The sequence below is a fragment of the Sus scrofa genome, chromosome 14 (assembly GCF_000003025.6).
Source record: "Sus scrofa isolate TJ Tabasco breed Duroc chromosome 14, Sscrofa11.1, whole genome shotgun sequence".
Lineage (NCBI taxonomy): Eukaryota > Metazoa > Chordata > Mammalia > Artiodactyla > Suidae > Sus > Sus scrofa.
The window spans coordinates 51113816-51132978 of NC_010456.5; the positions used below are offsets into that span (position 1 = coordinate 51113816).

General features: G+C 53.2%; 1 protein-coding gene across 2 annotated transcripts; it reads right to left on the reverse strand.

Annotated features, from left to right (window-relative positions):
* On the reverse strand, nt 43–19005 carry UFD1 (ubiquitin recognition factor in ER associated degradation 1). 2 transcript variants are annotated; one of them, XM_001929622.7, is made up of 12 exons: nt 18860–19005; nt 15818–15924; nt 15386–15418; nt 12532–12653; nt 10522–10652; nt 8482–8554; nt 6836–6904; nt 6128–6193; nt 5873–5920; nt 5180–5268; nt 4400–4481; nt 43–847 (listed from the first exon to the last, which is right to left on the reverse strand). In XM_001929622.7, the coding sequence occupies exons 2-12, from the start codon at nt 15822–15824 to the stop codon at nt 773–775; spliced, it is 795 nt and encodes a 264-aa protein (XP_001929657.6). In that variant the 5' UTR covers nt 15825–15924; nt 18860–19005; the 3' UTR covers nt 43–772. The 2 variants fall into 2 exon arrangements, with proteins under 2 accessions (XP_001929657.6, XP_020929784.1); XM_021074125.1 differs by having other exon boundaries at nt 15792–15924; nt 18860–19004.

Consider the following 19163-nt stretch of genomic DNA (forward strand, 5'->3'; position numbering starts at 1 on the left):
CATATTATAGAAAGTGAGACTAAATTAATACTAGTAAATAAAGACAGGCCAACAGAAACTTTAATGATTTAATACATTAAAACTGGGAGTGGTGGGTAGGGAAGGAGAAAGAACACTTCTTTAGCTTTCATTTATTCTAATACTCATATATGTGCTTCACCATGTTGTTTTACAGCAGAAGAGACTGATTAAGAAGGCAGTTATTTCCAAATGAAATCAAAATAAAAGTGGAAATGCTTTCAGATCAGCTTTTCCGAGTAATGTCTTTTAGTGATGAAAAAAACAAACAAACCAACATTGTAAAATCAAAATAGAAACACCCTTCCTCAAATACTTAAATTGCAGCCAGAGTAATGGGAGAGCCACTATTTATAGAGAGCACTTATCTGTTTAAACCACTTTTTTTCCAGGCCAAAGGCAACTATGACAACTATGACCTGGAAAAAGAAAGGTCAAATGAAGAAAAAACACCACAGCTTGGAGCAGTTCAATCCCTTCACAGGTTTTGAACAGGAATTGGGGGACTCTGCTGCAGCTGAGGCAGTGAGCGAGCCTTGAGGGCTGAAAGCAGGGAGTGGTGACCCGAGATGGCTGCTCCTTCCCCCAATCAGGTGCACAACTCCACGGCCTGCTGTTCCACTTCCAGTCAGACCTGAGAATTCTTAGGTAATTCTAAACAAACCTAAGGTGACAGAGCATCCCCATCAGAGCCAGTAACTAAAAGCCATCATGTTGCAATTACTTTATTTTCCAATCAGCCAACAGTCCTAACCTATGGCTTTCTTCCCTTTTTACGCAATGACTGCCCTTCTCCAGAGAAGGCGACGAATCTGCCTCCAGCTTCATCCTAAGTGTGAAGAGAAAATACTATTTTCAGAAACTCCTTGGAATTAAAAAAAAAAAAAAGGTTTATCTGTTGACTCATGTACCATTTGCCCATTTTCCTTAACCCCCTATTATTTATAAGAAATGTCTTTGAAATAGAAATACAAATTATAATCTACTGAATTGAAAACAAAGCCATGGAATCACAAGCCTGCATCTACCACAGCCTTTCGTCTCAGGCTGAACGTGTACACATCCTTTTGCACAGGCACCACATTTCAACGCAAGCATTACAAAATATACCCCCCAAATAACACATGCAGCCACTGTCTCATACACATGTCTATAAACTATAAACTTCATACTTCATTCCCAAGTGTCAAGACACTGCTTTTCTCATCTAGCACTCGCTAGAGATGCAGAGAATCCCATCCCCTGGGAGAGGCAGTTCTCCCATCAGCTACTGTTCCAGACTGCAGTGTTCACACTGGCAGGTGAGCAGATTGATGTATCTGCACACGACTTTGATTTTCCTAGAAGTGGAATTCTGCAGTAGAGGGATGCACAGATTTTTAAGGCTTTTGAAAATTGTGACTCAACAGCCCTTGGAAACCCTCTACCCAGCTATTCTCCCACCAGCAGAAAGATGCTGAACCCTCGACAACAGCAGGCATCTTTCCACAAGCTGGGCTACTAGCCAGGTGGAGGCCCCATCTGTGGAAGAGGATTCCAAGGCCCCCAACACACCCCCCTGCACTAGCCCCCCTACTAATGCAGCTAGTGTTTCTGTGGTGCCAGTACAAGGTTCATGTGGCGGCAAGTCACACTGAGCTACACAGCCTTCCTTTCCAGAGGGCCCTCCATTTGTCCTGCTGTCCACACCTAGGCCTGGCTTCCCTCACGCACACAGTGTAGTTGGCATTCTGATGATTCCACCCACTCAAGGAGGCCATGCCCTCCAGGCCTTGGGGCAGCCCCGCCTGGGCCGCTGGCGCCTGGGTGCTACATGTGCTATGGGGACTTCCTGTTCCCAGGGTCTAATGCTTTCTCATTACCACCTTTTTCCTCCATGGGGTATGTCTTCCAATAGCTTCCCGGGAAGGGGTACATGAGGATATGTGACCAGAAACACCTCTTTCTATGCCCCTGCTTTGCAGACAGGGTGCTTGTGCTGTGCATGGCTGGGGCCACCACAGCAGAATACCAGAGGCTGGGGCTTCCGCCAGACACTTATTTCCTCCAATCTGGAGGCTGGGGGGTCTGAGACCCAGGTGCCAGTAGTCTTCTCCTCTCTTTGGCCCGCAAGTGGCTCCTTCTTGGTGAGTCCTCACACAGCCTCTCTCCTGTGTCCACAACTCTTCTTAGAAGGGCACCAGTCACAGGCCCACCCTAATGGCCTCATTTTACCTCAGTAAAGGCCTATTCTCCAAAACAGTCACTCTCTGAGGCGCTGGGCTTTAGGGCTTCAACACAGGAATTTGGGGACACGATTCCGCCCCAAGAGCTGGGCACGGACATTTGCGGACCCTGCTCTACTAAGTCCTGCCTCCTTTGTCCAGTGAGAAGATGCCACTCTTGATCCGTGGTAGAACCACTACCTCCTGGAAGCTTTAAGATCACTCCTTTCCCCCAATGTGGCGTTGCTTTCATCTGCTCTGTGGGATGGTGGGTGGCTGGTGCTGGAAACTTCCTGACTGTGCTCTTCACTCGGGGGTGAGCAGGCTGGGACCTCCCTGGGCCTGACTGTCTGCTTCCAACTGCAGCGAGCCCACCCAGCACTGAGGGTGGCAAACTGTCACTTGATCCCTTGCCACAATGCCGATGGCCATCTCAGAACTCTGATGCCTGTCCCTTCTCCTGGGTGGGCGGGGCAGCAGTCCCACTGGTCTGTGACAGACACTCAGTCTTCACCCCGGGTCCTGCCTCCTGGCTTCCCCACAGCCAGCTGGGGACAAGGCTCTCTGTGGTCTAGCAGGTCATGTGCCTTTGACCTTCTGCTCTGAGGCTCCCAGAGCTCTGCTGCAGGGGCCTCCCTCCTCCTCACTGTCCCTGTCACCTTGTCACCTGTGTCCCAGTCCAGGGGGTTCCAGGATAGGACAGAGCTGCACATGACTGCAAGCCCACCTTCAGTCACACTTCTCTCCTTAGACGCCTGTGAATGGACAAACAACCTAGCTTGCCCCTCTCGCGCCTCCAATAGTCAGGGACAGGTGAGCCTGAGGATGCCCACTGGAGGCTGTTGGACCTGGGCCAGCAGCCTGGCTGGGGATGGGCCAAGGCCTGGTCAGGACCACATCAGCTCCTCTGGGTTTGGAAAGGTCCCAACAACCACGTCAACTGGAAGAACATTAAGGCCAGGAGAGGCTGTGAGTAGGGCCAGGTATGCAGGCTGCATGGTGGTCTCTGCCCCACCCCTGGGTCCCCAAGGGGCCAAGCCTTGAGAAAAGCAAGCAGGAGAGCGAGGTTGGAGGTGTAGGTGTTCTAGAGTCACGGCTGTGGCATGGGGCCCACACCAAGCTGTGCCGGGTTTTCCCAGCCAGTTTCCTGCATCTGGGACAAGTGCCCACAAGGTGGAATGTCCCTTTGCCAACACCTGCAGCCTTCCCTTCCTGTCCCCGGGGAGCCCTGGGTCGAGAGAGGCCACTCACCCCAGGTTGGGGTGGTGGCCATTTCTGGAGTGCAGTGGCGTTGGGGTGGCGGTGCATTGGTCAAGAACTCTGCTCCAGGGACCTGGGCGCCTGGACCTCCACTCACCCTCATGCTCACTTCTGTAAAACGTGGACAGTCCCAGCAGCTGCCCACAAGATCGTCCTGGGAATGAAATTCCTTTTTTTTTGTCTTTTGTGCTTTTTAAGGCTGCACCCACAGCATATGAAGGTTCCCAGGTTAGGGGTCTAATTGGAGTTGTTGCTGCCGGCCTATGCCATAGCCACAGCCACAGAGGATCCTTAACCCACTGAGCGAGGCCAGGGATCGAACCAGCAACCTCATGGCTCCTAGTTGGATTTGTTTCCACTGTGCCACAACGGGAAATCTGGGAATGAAATTTTTTTTTTTGTCTTTTTGCTATTTCTTGGGCCGCTCCCATGGCATATGGAGGTTCGCAGGCTAGGGGTCTAATCGGAGCTGTAGCCACCAGCCTACGCCAGAGCCATAGCAACGCGGGATCCAAGCCGCATCTGCAACCTACACCACAGCTCACGGCAGCAACGCCAGATCATTAACCCAGTGAGCAAGGGCAGAGACTGAACCCGCAATCTCATGGTTCCTAGTCGGATTCATTAACCACTGCGCCACAACGGGAACTCCTGGGAATGAAATTCTTAAGTGCAGGGCACTCAGCATAGGCCTGACACCTGGCAGGGCTCAGTTAATTGGAGGCTCACTGGTCACCATCAGGGCACACCAGAACTGTGGCCTGCACACCTGCATGGCCTCAAAAAGACAAGCAAGCCACTGGGGAGAGGAGGGCCCCAGCACGGACAAAAACACGAAAGATACACCCTTATTCAGAATGCAAAGAACTCCCTCAGTCATCTGATAAAATTTCTCATTACCTACAAGATACACTCACCTCTTCAACCTTTTTGACCAGTGGACGTGAATTTCTGATGAACGTGATCTTACCGAGTTTAAATTCATAATTGGGAATTCCTCTGTGAAAAAGGGAGAGCAGAAGAGATGTTCCAGGAGAATGGGACTAAAACCCCTTTGACCTTCCATCGAGAGGAAGCCGCAGGAAGAGACGGGTATGCTGGCCGTGCCCCTCAGGAGGGGACAAAACCACTGGGGTCTTCAGACTCAGGGCCTGGCCCGCAGGGGTCACTTGGAGGCTTGGGGCCCTAGCATCTGTGTCCTGAGCCTCACATACCACTCTGTAAGGGCTACACCTGCACTACACCCATTTCCTTCCCTGGGGGGCTGGGTGTAAACCCCTTTCCACATTCTTTGTGTGCTGTCACATGGTTGGCAGGATGTACCTCATCCCGGCCACCACCATGATGGCCCCCAGAGTGGTCCCTGGACCACATGACACAAATAACCAAGTGAACAGCTCCAACTTCCTCTCGAGGGGAGCGGGGGCACTTACCTGAAATAACAGAGGACAAAAGGCACTAGACCTAAGAGAGGAACTGAGCCGGAGCCAGAGAGTAGGAGCAAGGCCCAATCAGGTGCAGGGCGCAGGGGGCTGGGCTGCAGTAGTCCTGGACCAAGGCCGGGCGATAGGGTAGGAAACTCTATGCACCCCCCAACCATGCTCTATCCACCTGCAGCCTCTGAGACCCGTGCCAGAGCTGGAGTGAGGCCTTCACACCTGGGCTTGGGTCGGGCAGAACAAGCAGGGCAGACCCACCTTTTGATGTCTCCAGGCTTGATGGGGGAGGGGCTAGGCTCTACACCTTTCTTCTTCCCGTCCAGTCTGTTCCCAGAGCCTGAGAAGGCCTAGACAAGCAAGCAGGGAGCTGTGAGCTGAGCCCTGAGGGCAGGGTGGAACCGTAGTAACCTAGTGCAGGGATGTGGGGCCAGGAGTGCCACCTGTGGACACAGCCTGAGTGCTCTGGTAGCCCCTCAGTCCCTGAGGTGCTGCCATGAGCTGAAGGGAGCGCCTCTGGGCCATAGGAGCATGCCTCCAATTGCCATGCCCCGCAGCTGCCAAGGACTGGGTGATGAGTCTGGCAGGGCCTGCAGCTCAGCTTCCCCTGGCAGCTTCCAGCACAGGCCGAGCCATTGCACACCAGCTCCACCACCTGTTTCTCAGTGCCAGGCAGGGCAGCAGTGCTATGGTCATGTTGCAACTTACTTTCAAATAGTGCAGGCAAGGGAAACGGCCACGTTTTAGAGAAAAAGCAAAAGCGGTCACTGGTGGTGACTCTTAACTGAAGGGAACGTGTGTCTGCTCTACAACTAGAATTTTCTGGCAGGCCAGAGATCTTCACAAAGACAGAAGAGTGGGGCTGCATGACAGCTGTTGGGAGGATCCCACTTTCGGGAGGAAATGAATGGAAAGTACATGATGCCAGGTGTGCGTGCACGGTGGGGGACTCACCCGGAAGCCCAGCTCCCCAGCGTAGCCTCCATGGTCAGCCTCGCCCTCCTGATGGGGACAGAAAAACAGGGATGAGCTTCTCAGCAAGCCCCCCCACTACTGCCGTGCCTACACCCCAACAGCCAGGACATCTCGTGTCCCAAGAGCAGGGCTGGGATGGCAGAGAGTAGCTGCGTCCACACCAGCAGAGGCCACACACCACCAGCTGTCAGGACATACCCAGGGCCCGCTTCCAGGGGTACACCCAGGACTTACGGCTGACTCCTCGTGCTGGATCTGTCTCTCAGGCTCTTTGTAGCCAAGTGGAGCATCAAAGTCCACCTGCAATCCCAAGATGAATGCACAATTTGAGACAGGGCCACATATGGCCTCCCTGGCCTCTCTGTTATAAGTTGAGACAAACGAGGGTCCACATGCAGTTTTAAGAGGTGACACAGATAGGCCTGCAAACCTCACCTGCTTTCCTCAAGGTCACTATGGCCCCTCAGCAGAACATCCGCACCGACGTGAACTGGCCCTTGTACCCGGTTGACATGTGCATGTGTACGCACACGCGCACACACACACACACACGAGTTTATATCATGTCCTCACAATTTTACCATCAGTGCAGGCCGAGACCCTGAGCAGTTCCAACACTGCAGTGACCCCTTCTGCTGCCACTTTGTAATCCCGGACCTCTGCAACCACCCCTCTGCCCTCTGTGTCTAAAGTCCTGTCATCTCAAGAGTGTTACATCAGTGGACCCAGACAGAATGTGGCCTCTCAGGATCGGCCCTTTCTGCTGAGCATTCTCCCTGGAGACGCAGCAGGTCACAGATACTGCTGGGTTTGCCCATCTCGGAACCCAGAGCAATCCCATCCAGTGACCACACGGTCAGCAACCTCTTCTCTCCCCTGCCAGCCCTGCACAGAATGCTGGCCTGCAGGGCCTCAGCCACCCATCCTCCCACGGCCACTCACATTCATGTCGCATTCAATGATGGACACAGCCTTGTCAGGCTTGGTCTCCATCACCCGAAGCTCGTAGATCTGGGGGAATAGAAATCAGTCAGTTTCATGGCAGCCCTGGGCCTGTCGCCACTCATGTCACGGCAGCCCCTACATGGCTGCTGCTCACTCCCTCCCTAGCCACACCTCTTGCTGTGAAAGAGTGGCTGTTTGGGGTGGCTGCTCTGACGCCAGGCACTCAGGCGACTGTTCCTCATAAGTGATGCAAATCAGACAAGGTAGTTATGCAGCAAACTGCACAAGACACCCATGATGTTTACATCAGGAAAGTTTACTTCTAAGATTTTACCCCGAGTAAATAATCAGCTAAACACTAAAAGAGAAAATGCTAAGAACACTCCCTCCCACATTGGTAACAGTGGTGTACACGGCAGATGCCCAGCACAAGGCTGGTTAATTAAGTGGTGTTTATTTACACAAAACAAGTTCGTCACCAGTGGGACAGCGTGCAGCCAGCAGGAAGGAAGCTGGAAACCAGTTACTCTGCCATGTGTCTAAGATGGTCTCATGCATGTAGAATTCGTACAAAGTCCAAACAGACAGGAACCAAGAGTGGCAGAACCTCTCTTCTATGTTGTTTTAGGTTCTTTCTCTCTACCTAGAGCACGTCCCGCTTCTCTAACAAGCACTAGGGGTGATCCCACCATTAAAAAACAAGATATTGGAGTTCCTGTTGTGGCGCAGCGGAAACGAATCCAACTAGGAACCATGAGGTTGCCGGTTCGATCCCTGGTCTTGCTCAGTGGGTTAAGGATCCCGCATTGCTGTGAGTTGTGGTGTAGGTCACAGATACGGCTCAGATCCTGTATTGCTGTGGCTGCGGCGCAGGCCGGCGGCTACAGCTCTGATTAGACCCCTAGCCTGGGAATCTCCATATGCCATGGGTGCGGCCCGAAAAAAAAAAAAAAAAGATACTGACGGAGGCCCATTCAAGTACAGCGAGAAGGCCCCATGTGCCTGGTCCACCCTCAAGTCTCCGGACTACTAAAAGAAATGAACATGTCGCTGGGTGGATGAGCCACCACTGTTTCACGTCGCCCCTGGGCGACCTCTCATGGTTCTGCTGCTACTGACAAGGCTCCACTAGACTGGGGTGCTGTTCCCAGAGAATCTGGGACAAGGACAATACCCACCTCTGCATCTATTTTGGCCCCTTCAAGGGCCCAGCTTCACAAGGATGCCTCAATTGAGAGCCCTCCAGACAATGATGGCCATTTTCTGCTGTGTACCAAGTGCCTACCAGAGCTTCCCAGTGGGTGGGACAACAACTCACAGGACAAGGACTGGGTAGGTCCATGTCCCCACAGCCCAGCCAAGGGCTTCACTAAGGTCACAGGTGCAATGAAGGCCATCCTGCTGAGGATGAGACCGCAACCAGGCAGTGCTCGAGACAGAGGTTCTGGGCAATCAGCATGGGGCCCTAAATCCAGCCCCTGAAGATTTCAGAATCAAACAGTGGGCCGGGAAGGAAGCAGGCAAACTCCGTTTCAACAGGGCCTCTGTCCAACACCAGAATGGCACTGAAGGTCCATGTTAGGTGTGAACTACCCCAGCCAGCCTCTAGGCTCCGCTGTGCCCACCCGCAGGCTGAAACTCACCTTCTCGTTGTAGTTGATGGCAATCACATCCCCGGTGGTCAGACAGGCAAAGTTTCTCAGTGCGTTTTCTAATCTGCAGACACACACTGTCAAGGCCACATAGCAAGATGGAATGTCTCAAATCTGAACAAGTCTCCATGAGGCCTTTAAGTGATCACGGTCAGACACATCCTAGGCAGAAATGCACCAAGCCACAGCTCACAGATGTGGCTGTTACACAAGGAGAAGGAAGAGCTCCTAACAGGTGCCTCACTCTCCTTGGAGTGGGGAGACCCCCATCCCCAGCCAGAGAAAGATGGATCTCTGATGTAGTAGGCAGCACGGGTGCTGGGGCCAGGGTGGGTGCAGATGGGCAGGATGGGTGCAAAGACCCTTCAGGAGGACGGCCACGCTCTGGCCCCACAGTGAACGCACCTGTCAAACCTGCCGAGCTGTGCGTTCAATTGTATGTAAATTACACCTCAATGAGTTGACTTTAAAGTCCCATGGGAGCACAGGGGAGAAAACTGAATGACCCATGGTAGGTCCCCTCAAACCTCCTTCCAATGCAAAGAAGTTTTCACTCGCTCTTGTTTCTATCTTTTGGGCGATAACACAACTTTAGCTATATGTCCCAGGATTAAAAAAAAAAAAAAAAAAAACTTGAATAAAAATTTAAAAGAGAAAAGTAGCCTGTAAGCCCCCTTTATAATTGTAAATAAGCTTTTAAAAACTAATGACCCAAGAGCCCAGACAAGGGAAAAAACCCCAGTCATGGGAACACTTTAGCCAGATCATCCTCGTCAGTTTACCGAAGTGCTTTAAACATAAAAGTCAAGCGTAAAACGTGGCCAGATCCACCACCATGATGTGGCACAGCTGGGTGAGGATCCAAGTCCATCACCAAGGGTGGAAGAGCCATGTCCATGTTCATGTCTCTCGGTCACATGGCCCTCCAGCTGCTGTGGCTCTGAGAAGTGTGGAGTGTGCTGTCTCCTCCCCTCGAGAAATGCCAGCTGCAGGGGTGACCCCTGAACTGTCAGGCCTGACCCACTAGCCTCTGAGGGCAACACTGATCCCTGCTGCACGCCCCACTCCCTGTCTTTGCCCCACACTAAGGCTGCCTTTGTCCAGACCCTCGGCCACTACAGCTGGCAACGCCAAGCCCTTTCTCCACGGTAACCAAAACCGTGTGTGAGGGGCCGACTCTGAAGGAGACCTGATAAGTCCATGCCGACACATGCGAAAACACTCCACAAGCAGAGGACACACAATGGGCCGGGCGGGGCCGGGCCAGGCCTCATCCCTGGGCTCAGAAACCATTCTACCAGGAAGGAGCCTCCTCTGGCGCCTGCTAAGAGCAGAGCCCAACATCCCCACGTGTCTGGCACTGACCCTGCAGCTCAATCCTGGCTCCAGCCTGGGGACTGCAGATGAGGAGGGTGGAGCCAGCTTTTTTTTTTTTTAAACTATCTGTGTTGCTCAACTGCACTTATTTATTCAAAAAGCATGCCTTTTTGAATAAATAAGTGGTAGAGTGACCACTGTGTGACATGATATCAACAAGCCAATCAGGACTCCAAGCTAGAGACCTTGATTGCAGGGCATACCCCAGGCCCATCCTAATCATCCCTGAAATTATATACACAGGCTGGCTCATATTCAGAGAACAAACACAGAAGAATCACTAGAACCTGAGGCCTTTGCTTCCTCTATTGAGAGAAAGAAAACATACTGCAACAGTGCTCCCCGCACCTGGGTTAAAAGGGAGGCTGAGCTGGGGCCTGAAAGGCCGACAAACTGCCCTCCCACCAGAGCACAGGTGCCTGGAGCAGGGACTCCACTCTGCCCTCCAGAAAGCATCCAGAGACACCCAGCATGCTCGTCTAGCCCAAGCCATGATGGATGTGCTGGCCTGACACTACTGTTCACACACATCAGTCAGGACAGGAATGTGGTCCCCAAGGCAGGCCCACACTCAAGCAAGCATGCACTGTTGCCTGCTGCCAGCTGCATAGCCCTTCCTGGCCCCGAAGGACTGGTATTGATTGACAAGGATACACAGCCTTGGGGTTGGTGATGTCCAGGAAATCCGGGCTCTGGGGCTGGAACTTGGAGTATGTGGCCACCTGCAGGTTGACGCTCTCCACCTGAACCAGGCCCCCCTCCTCCAGCAGCAGGTTCTGCATCATCTGAAAGAAGCAGATAGAAGGCTGATAAGGGGAAGGACTGAAGCTGCAGCCAGCAGTGCCAGCACCTCCGAGATGCCGATCACTGGAGGTGGGAGATGACTGCCCCAGCGGGCTGACCTTGCCCAGCTCGGCTCCGTAGCCATCTGCTCCAAGGCCTCTACAGTAGCACCCTGCAAGGCAAAGGCCAACTGAAGGATGAGATGGAGAGAGAGGAACCAGGACCTGAGGTACTGGAGTACAGGACCCTTCAGAGACAGGTTCAGGGGTCTGAGAAAGGAGCACCCCCCCACATCCCAGAATAGTTTTCTGCTTTTTTTATTTCAACCCTTCTTAAAGAGAGCTGCAAACATACATAGGTGGAAAGGACCACAGGAGAGCCAACACACTCAGCCGCTTCCATAGCCAGCAGGTGACAGCTGACCTCGTCCATCCACACAGGCTGCCTAGAGCTCAGGGGGAGCGAGTCTACAAGCAGCCGACACAAAGCACTGACTCGCACACTTGTTGGTCAGAGGACCCTCGAGTCAACTCTGCCACAGCAGCAGGAAACCCCAACCCAGGAAGAGGCCACAGGCATCTCCATGCTACCTAAAGAAGCTTCTTAGGGGTAGGATGTTTCCAGGCAAATGGATTCAGTTAGCTTTCTGGTTCAAAGTGGTCTGAGACCCTGGATCAGAGCCCAATCAAACTACACGTATGTGGACTAGAGAGAGACCCTTCAAAGTACAGCATCCCCACCTCCTTTCACTAAGGCTGTGCCACAGAGGAGCCTGGGGAGGTCGTCACTGCCCAACACGTCAACCACCCACAGCTCTCCACAGATGAGACGGGCCTTGCACCTGAGGGGCATCTGCAGGCACACAGCCAGGGAAGCAGGTGCTGGAGCAGATGTGTGGGCAGCTGGGGGGGGGGCGGTCCGTGAGGGAGGCAGCACAGGGGGGCAGCTGGGCCTAGCACTTGGGAAGACCCTGGCTCAAGGGGACAGCCAGCTCTCAGGGGAAATGGCCAGGGTCACCACTGCAGGAGAGCAGAAACCTCCAAACTTCTACTCATATTTAATCTTAAAACATGACTCAAGGCCCCTCCTTTCAAAGTGCGGTGACGACTATGACGGGGCCCTCACTGTGCAGGAGAGGTGGGGCTGCTGTTCAGGACATCTCCCTAGGGGCAGAGACCTTGTGGTGCCTTCCCAAGTTCACCCACAGACCCTGAGGGGTCTCTGAGTACCCTGACTTAGGTGAGCATGAGGAGAAGAACACACAGTCCTCTCTATGGGTTTCCCAAGGCCAAGCATGTCAGAGATGGGGGAGTGGGGGCTGAGCTGGGGGGAGGGGGCCAGCCTCTGCCTGGAGCTCCCTTTCCAAAACCATCCCAGACATGGAATTTCTGCATATGATAGAAGATGGCGCTGAAGGTCAAAGCACTCCGGTTCACCTGTGCCCGTGGACATACCCTGGCCCAAGATGGAGGGGGGGCCGACATGGACACCTCACACTGAGGGAATATGGCCTGGCCATATGGGCTTCTGGCCACTGCAGGCCCCTGCCCACAGCGCTGGTGCGGCTGTCAGCCCCTCGGAGGTGGATGGCACCAGCCAGCCTGGGTGCAGAGGCTTCCCTCAAATGGCAATGAAGCTCAGTGCTCTGGACAGGCTCAGGTGCAGGCAAGTGAGTATACACATGCGCGTGCGCGCACACACGCGCACACACACACACACACACACACACACACAGGACGCACTACTGAAGTAGAGGAAATGTAAAATCTAAAACTCTATATTTGGAAAAATACTCCTGCTCCATTGTTTTAAAAAAGCTTGAGGCAGAAAATGGCAGTTAAGGAGCAGGCCGCCCAGCCTGCAAGGTACCGCCCCACTCACCCAGTGAGGAAGGTAGCAGATGCCCTCGTCAGCCACAAACTCCAGCACCCCACAGTGCGTCATGCGGTCCGAGTTCTTGTTGGTCAGCTTGAACAGCATGGGGTAGGTGATGTTAAGTCGGCCTAAAAAGAACAGTAAGGTATGAGGCTCCACTTCTTGAGTGAGAGAGACCCTGCCCCCCAGGCCCTCCCCTGGGAAGTGCCCCCCCCCCAGAGCAAGCCCGAGGAACCAAGTGGCACTTAGCCCACTCTGCAGGCTCTCAGCTCCCAGAGAAAGCTCAGGAAGGTTTGCCACACCCAAAACTCAGCATTAGCTTACGCTTGTGACTGTCTGAAATCCCAATGGTGACACATTTTTTCACTTATTTACAGAGTTTAAGTGTCAACCGTGTGCCAGGCACAATCCCTCCTCAAAGGTCTCTAGTCAGGAGAGCAGAAAGCAGACCAACAAGTGCGCCCAGCCACCTGGCGCTGGGGGGAGGCTGGGCGGGAATTCCAGGCAGGAGAGCAGACTGAGCAAAGCATGGAGGGAGGGGAGCCGGGCCAGTTTGGGACCTGCTGGCAACTGGGCAAGACTGGGGCACAGGGACAGAGTGTGGGAGCAGTTGGGAAGAGGCCGGGCAGGGCCAGTCAGCAGCTTGGGTTGCAGCAGGGACATGGTGTGTCCCTTCCTGCCAACGGTCCCTGAGCCGAGGGCTGCATGTAGGATTGGACCAGGAAACAGGGCTGCCGGCCAGCCTGATAGGGAGGGTGGGGGGCACAGACAGGAGGGGCTGGTGGCCTAAGGCCGGAAAATCAGGAGAGTCAGGAAGCGGGGGGAGGGCCCTGACAGACCAATGCATGCCAAGCCTTCACTCGGTCTTCCTGGAACAATGAGGCGTATCATCCTCACCCTCTTATCTACAGGGAACTAAGGCATACAGGTTTGGTGACACACCCAGGATCACACAGTCCTGGACCTGCCATACTGGGAGTCAGCCCAGGCTGCTAACCCAGGTCTGGGGCTTGACTACTGAGGCCAACTAGCCTGTTGCTTTAGGTAAACGTGGCAAGAGAAGTTCCACTCAGCAGCAAGAGGCCTGGCAGCCTCCATCCGGGATCTCCCTTAAAAGATGGTGTTCCCCCATCATCAAGGGTGATTTGGATGCTGGCAGTGGTGGCCAAGGGTCCAGACAGCAGGCCCTCCATCACCAGGGTGCCTGCTTCCTGGCTGTAGAGCCATGGAACGGAATCCAGTCCGTTGTAAACAGAACAGATGGATGAGGCTTCAACCAATGGTCTGAGATTCTTGCCTCTGGAAGAGGCCCCATGTTCCTTGATCCAGAAATTTTCAAATTGCATTTTGGGATTCAAGAGACGCTTTGGGATGCCTGAGCCCTCTGTATCACCTCACCTGCTCCAACCTGAGCAGCCAAGTTTTTATAACTTAGAGCTCCCTGTGAGAGTTCATCTGGACTGAGGAGCTTTGACCAGCATCTACGGTGCACTATCCCACTCCTGGTTTTAGCTCCTGGGTCAGCTCCACCCTACAAGGCAGTCTTCCAATCCACTCCCTTGTCACGGTCCAGGCATGACAGGGGCCTGCGCAAGGACTGTGAGCCCTACGCTCTATCCACCCTCTGGTTGAGCTGAGGCAGAATGAAAGGTCTCCACTGGGTGTGGCCACTGCCACTAATTTCGGTTAAGCCCTGTTGGCTAAAGCACCTCTGTCTGCTACCTGGTGTCACGTGGCCTTGGGCAACATCTAGGAGGGACTCCTCCTGCCATAGAACAATTCCAATAGACAGCCCCGTGTGTCCCCGTTTAAAGACGCTGATACTGAAGTCCAAAGAGACCCAGTCATTGGTATAGAGACAGGCCAGGCAAGGTGTAAAGCATGAGCCAGAGCAACACAGAGCCGAAGCCTGATCCCATAGTGCTGCCCCCCTCAATACCTGACAATGTGGACTCCTGTCTCCCAGGAGCCTCTGCATCTCCTGCCTCACAATGAAAAGACCCCCAACAGAGTTCCCACCATGACTCAGCAGTTAACGAACCCAACTAGTGTTCATGAGGACTCAGGTTCAATTCCCTAGCATCGTTCAGTTGGTTGGGGACCAGGCGTTGCCCTGAGCTGTGCTGTGGGTTGCAGACGTGGCTTGGATCCTGCACTATTGTGGCTGTGGTGTAGGCCAGTGGCTGCAGCTCTGATTCAACCCCTAGCCTGGGAACTTCCATATGCTGCCTGTGGGGCCCTAAAAAGACCAAAAAAAAAAAAGAAAGAAAGAGAAAGAAAGAAAAGACCTCCAAGACTCAAAAGGACTGTGGTTGGGGCTCTGGGTCCAGTTGTAAGGTCTCTGAGATGCTCCCATGGGATGAGTGGTCGGGGAAGGAGAGAAAAGCGTGGCTAAGCTCATAAGTCCTGGGCCTTTCCCACTCCTGGTTAAGAGGCAGGATGCAGTGAGGGGAGCAGCTTATGGGGTGGAAGGGTTAGACCTACAGCTGGATCTGAGGGAAGAGGCTTGGGGAGGTGAGAGGCCTGCTGCACAGCATCCTCTTGGGAGCCACTGCTATCTTTTAGGGGAAAATCCAGCGGGCCCAGCCAGCAGCATCAGCTGCACTGGGCAGCGTGAATAGCACTGCTGCTCATCCCTCCTTCAGTCCTGATAGGGTTGGGGGGAAGGGGTGGGGGGCCTCCAGAGGAGCAGACCTAGAGCTGAGCACCTGTTGGCCACCACCAGCCACCACCTCACCAGCCCAGTGGGCACCTTCCAGGGGCAATTGTCCTTCCAGCTCTACCTGCACACAGTGAGGGGCCTAGGCCCGGCACCCCCATTCACATTTCCTCAGTTCTCAAGTCATGGAGAAGTACTTACTGAGTTGGTCGAGGGCTGAAGGCGGCATAATTACTGCAGAAAGAACATTTTAGAGATGTTAAGAAAATGAACGACAGCTGAAAGAACAGGACAAAAGCCAAAGTGCACTTTCTGTTACATCTAAGTGAGAGTACTAAACAATGCTGTAGGCACGCCAGAACTTCATAGTGGTCTTTCATAAAGGATTTTATGGGCTGTGATTCACTTGGCGGCACCGAATGGCTATTGGCCATAAACCTAGTCATAACTTGGCCCCCTCCCGCCAACCCCCTGGCAAGTCTGGGGCAGGCAAAGCTTTGACTGTAACTAGTGTCTGTTCCTCATGCAGAATGAGGGCTCTGAGCACTACGGGCACTGCAGGCTGAGGGCAGGAAGGGTTACCATTCAAAATAAAAACAGCACATACTCTTCCCTCCTTTCTCCACATCTGACCTGTCATTAGGCCCGGCGAGCATGGACACAGAGAAGCAGCGGTACTGCGTGGAGAAGCGGTTCTGGAAGACCCGGGGAATTGGGTGGTCAAACATGTTGAAGGAGAACTAGAAGGAGGAAAAAGACATGTGGTTAACACAGAGCAAAGGTGCATTTCCTCCACCAACACCCAAGTAGGACACGAGAGTTGACAATGAAGAACAAGACACCCTGGAAACACCTCCCGGAGCCAGAGAACCAGAAGCTGCTTCCAGAGGCTGCCCGCCCTGTCAGTTCCACCCACCTACTCATCCCATTTTCAGATGGTCAGATCTTACTAAAAGGTAAAACTGGCCCCTTCAAGCCTGTCCTTAACCTCTTTCAGTCCCCAGTTCCCCATCCAGGCCACACCTTGCACTGGCTTTAGGGACTGGTCCTACACCTGCCCTGTCTGCACCAGGCTGTACCTCTGCTTAGAACATGTTCCCTCTCCTCTTAAATACTTATCAGTGCCCACCATCTACCAGGCTCTGACCTCTAAGCACCAGGGAGACTTCACTCTAGTGGTGTTTGCTCACCAACAAAACAGGTACAACCCCTGCCCTGGTGGGGCTGGCATTCAAGACAAGGGAACCAGGCAAAGAAAACTGCATGTCAATGTTCTGAGGACATGAGAGGGGAAGGGACAGAGAGCTTCTGGGAATGCTATTTTAAGTGGGTATCAAGAAGGAATTCGGCAGAGGCCTGAAGAAGGAGCAGGCAGAAAACAGGGAACAGTATTCCAGGCATCGAGTTGTGCACCCCTAACCCTGGCTTCTAGAACCATCTTTTTCTTTCTCCAGAACCTTCCCATCTCTGCCCAGGGTCAAAGTTCATGCCCTTCCAAAGTGCTCTCAAGTTGTACTACACCATGGCACTCCCTCCCATTCACAAGCAAAGCCAAAATTGTGGTACTGAGGCAGAATATTAACTCAGGTAGTCAGTGTAGGAGCATGGGCTTTGATTGCATTCTTTGATAGGCCAATGATTAACATTTGCGGCTTAATGGCTCCAGGGAGTAACATCTCCACAGGCCTTGTTTACTTTAGGGAGTGTACCTATGCCCAGATGGACATTAATCCCTAATCCTTTGTGACCCAGTCTGCGGAAGAAAGGGGCAAAGAAACTATGAGACTTCCACCCCTAAGACCCTGCTGGACAAAGACTAATACTGGTAATTGATCAAGGCCAATGGGAGAAAACCACATATTTCTGGACTCCACGTTGGTAACCCCCCCATCTTTAAGGGGAAAAAAACCCCTATAGGACAATAGAGAAAGGGGGCTCTTCTCCCCACTCCCAGCAGCCCTGGGAGCTATTTACTTTCCTTTAATAAAGACTTTGCTTGCTTGCTGCCTTTGTGTTGGCGGAGTTCATTCTTCAACTGCCATGAACAAGAACTTGGATTCCGGTATCGTCTTTCTGGTATCAGTACCACCACAATGCTAAGACCCCAGCTCTGAACTATAGATTATGACAAGACTCAGAAAATGTGTTGCCCAGCAACCTAGAGTCTTCTTGAAGTACTGCAATTACTGTGACATTTCAAAAAGAAAGAATATGAAATTGCACAATAGGGTATAAATCCAAAACAATGAGAAGCTGGGTCTTGAAAATATGTATTTGTACACTGACAGTCACAGGAGGGCTATTTACAAGAGCAAAGAGCTGGAAACAATCCAAACACCCATCGACAAATGAATGAAGAAAGAAAACGTGGTCCATCCATACAATGGAATATTGTTTGGCTCTAAAGAGGAAGGAAGTTCCAACATTTGCTCTAACGGTAATGAACTCTGAGGACATTCTGCTCAGTGTAATAGGCCAAACACAAAAGGACAAATACTGCGTGATTCTATTTACATGAGGTACTTAGAGTAAGTCAAATTCGCAGAGAGGAAAAAAATGGTGGTGGTGGTTGCCAGGGGCTGGGGGAAGAGGAATTGTTTAATGGGGACAGAGTTTCAATTTTTCAAGATAAAAAAGTTCTGTAGATCTACTATGCAACAATGTGAATGTACTTAACACCACTAAACTTTACACTTAAAAATGTACAAACTGGAGTTCCCGTCGTGGCTCAGTGGTTAACAAATCCAACTAGGAACCATGAGGTTGTGGGTTCAACCCCTGGCCTTGCTCAGTGGGTTAAGGATCCAGCGTTGCCGTGAGCTGTGGTGTAGGTCGCAGACGCAGCTCAGATCCCATGTTGCTGTGGCTGTGGCCTATGCCAGAGACTACAGCTCCGAACAGACCCCTGGCCTGGGAACCTCCATATGCCGCGGGAGCGGCCCTAGAAAAGACAAAAAGACAAAAAAAGGGGGGAGGAAAAAAAAAAAACAGAACTCAGTTCAACAAAATCATGGCCAGAGGCATAACAAATACACGGCGCTTCTGCTTCTGGGTGAGTGGGCGCCTCGTCACTCGAACCCCACCTCTAAGCCCTTTCTTCTGGGTGCAACACAAAAAGGACCGCGTACACAAGGTGTTGAACACCGGGTCCCAACCTGCCCTCAACCTTCCCCTTATGATCCCGACGCGGAGCGCTCAGCCCAGAGCACGAGGATACTCGCTTGTTCGGTGGACTGGGCACTGACGCACTCAGCTTAAACTCTTGACAAAGCAAACGCGCGACCCTCTGGTGACAAACAGCGGTACAGCCAGGCCTGACTTCCAAGTCTCACTCCCCCAGCCTCTACACCTCGCCCCCGCCTCCAGAGGCATCGCTGGGGCCCAGGACTGAGAGGTAAGAGGGCCAGGGGAGCCACGGGCAGCGTGGCGGCGTCGCAAGCCGGCAGGGCTCAGTTGGGGGACGGGCCCCGAGCGCCCGCGCCCTTGCCCCTCAGCCTACCAGTCCATCCAGGGCTCGTTTGAGGGAAGCCGTCACAGGTCTAGAGCCTCGAAACGGAGGGCGAAGGCGCCCGCGGAAGGCTCAGGCCGGTGAGTCGGCACCTCCTCGGCTGCACGTTCGCTCGCCGAGCTCCCGCCCCGCCCCCGGCCCCGACCCCAGCCTGCCCCGCCACTCACCATGGTGGACCCCTCGGCCTAGCAGGTGCGCTTTGCCAAAGAACGTTGCGGTGGAAGCCGACTTCTCCTCACAGCCGCCGCTACCGCCGCCGCCTCGCGCGGACATCCGGGACTCACCGGAAATACCGCACCTACACTTCCGGGAGAGGCGCGCGAGGAGGGCGCAGCTGGGTCAAGGGACAAAGGCAAAGGCGCCAGGGTACAAGGTTTCCTTGAGTGAGCGCTTAAATACCCCTTCCTTCCTAACATGTGCACTCTAGACTACCTTTCATGATTATTTTAAACTGCAGTTTGACAGTGCCCC

What these genes read in the sequence shown, in the direction of transcription:
- UFD1 (XM_021074125.1), bottom strand. An exon ending in TCCAGCACGAGGAGTCAGCC is followed by an intron (nt 5,921 to 6,127) that starts GTAAGTCCTGGG and finishes TGTCCCCATCAG; the next exon opens with GAGGGCGAGGCTGACCATGG. An exon ending in AAGCCTGGAGACATCAAAAG is followed by an intron (nt 4,482 to 5,179) that starts GTGGGTCTGCCC and finishes CCTTTTTCACAG; the next exon opens with AGGAATTCCCAATTATGAAT.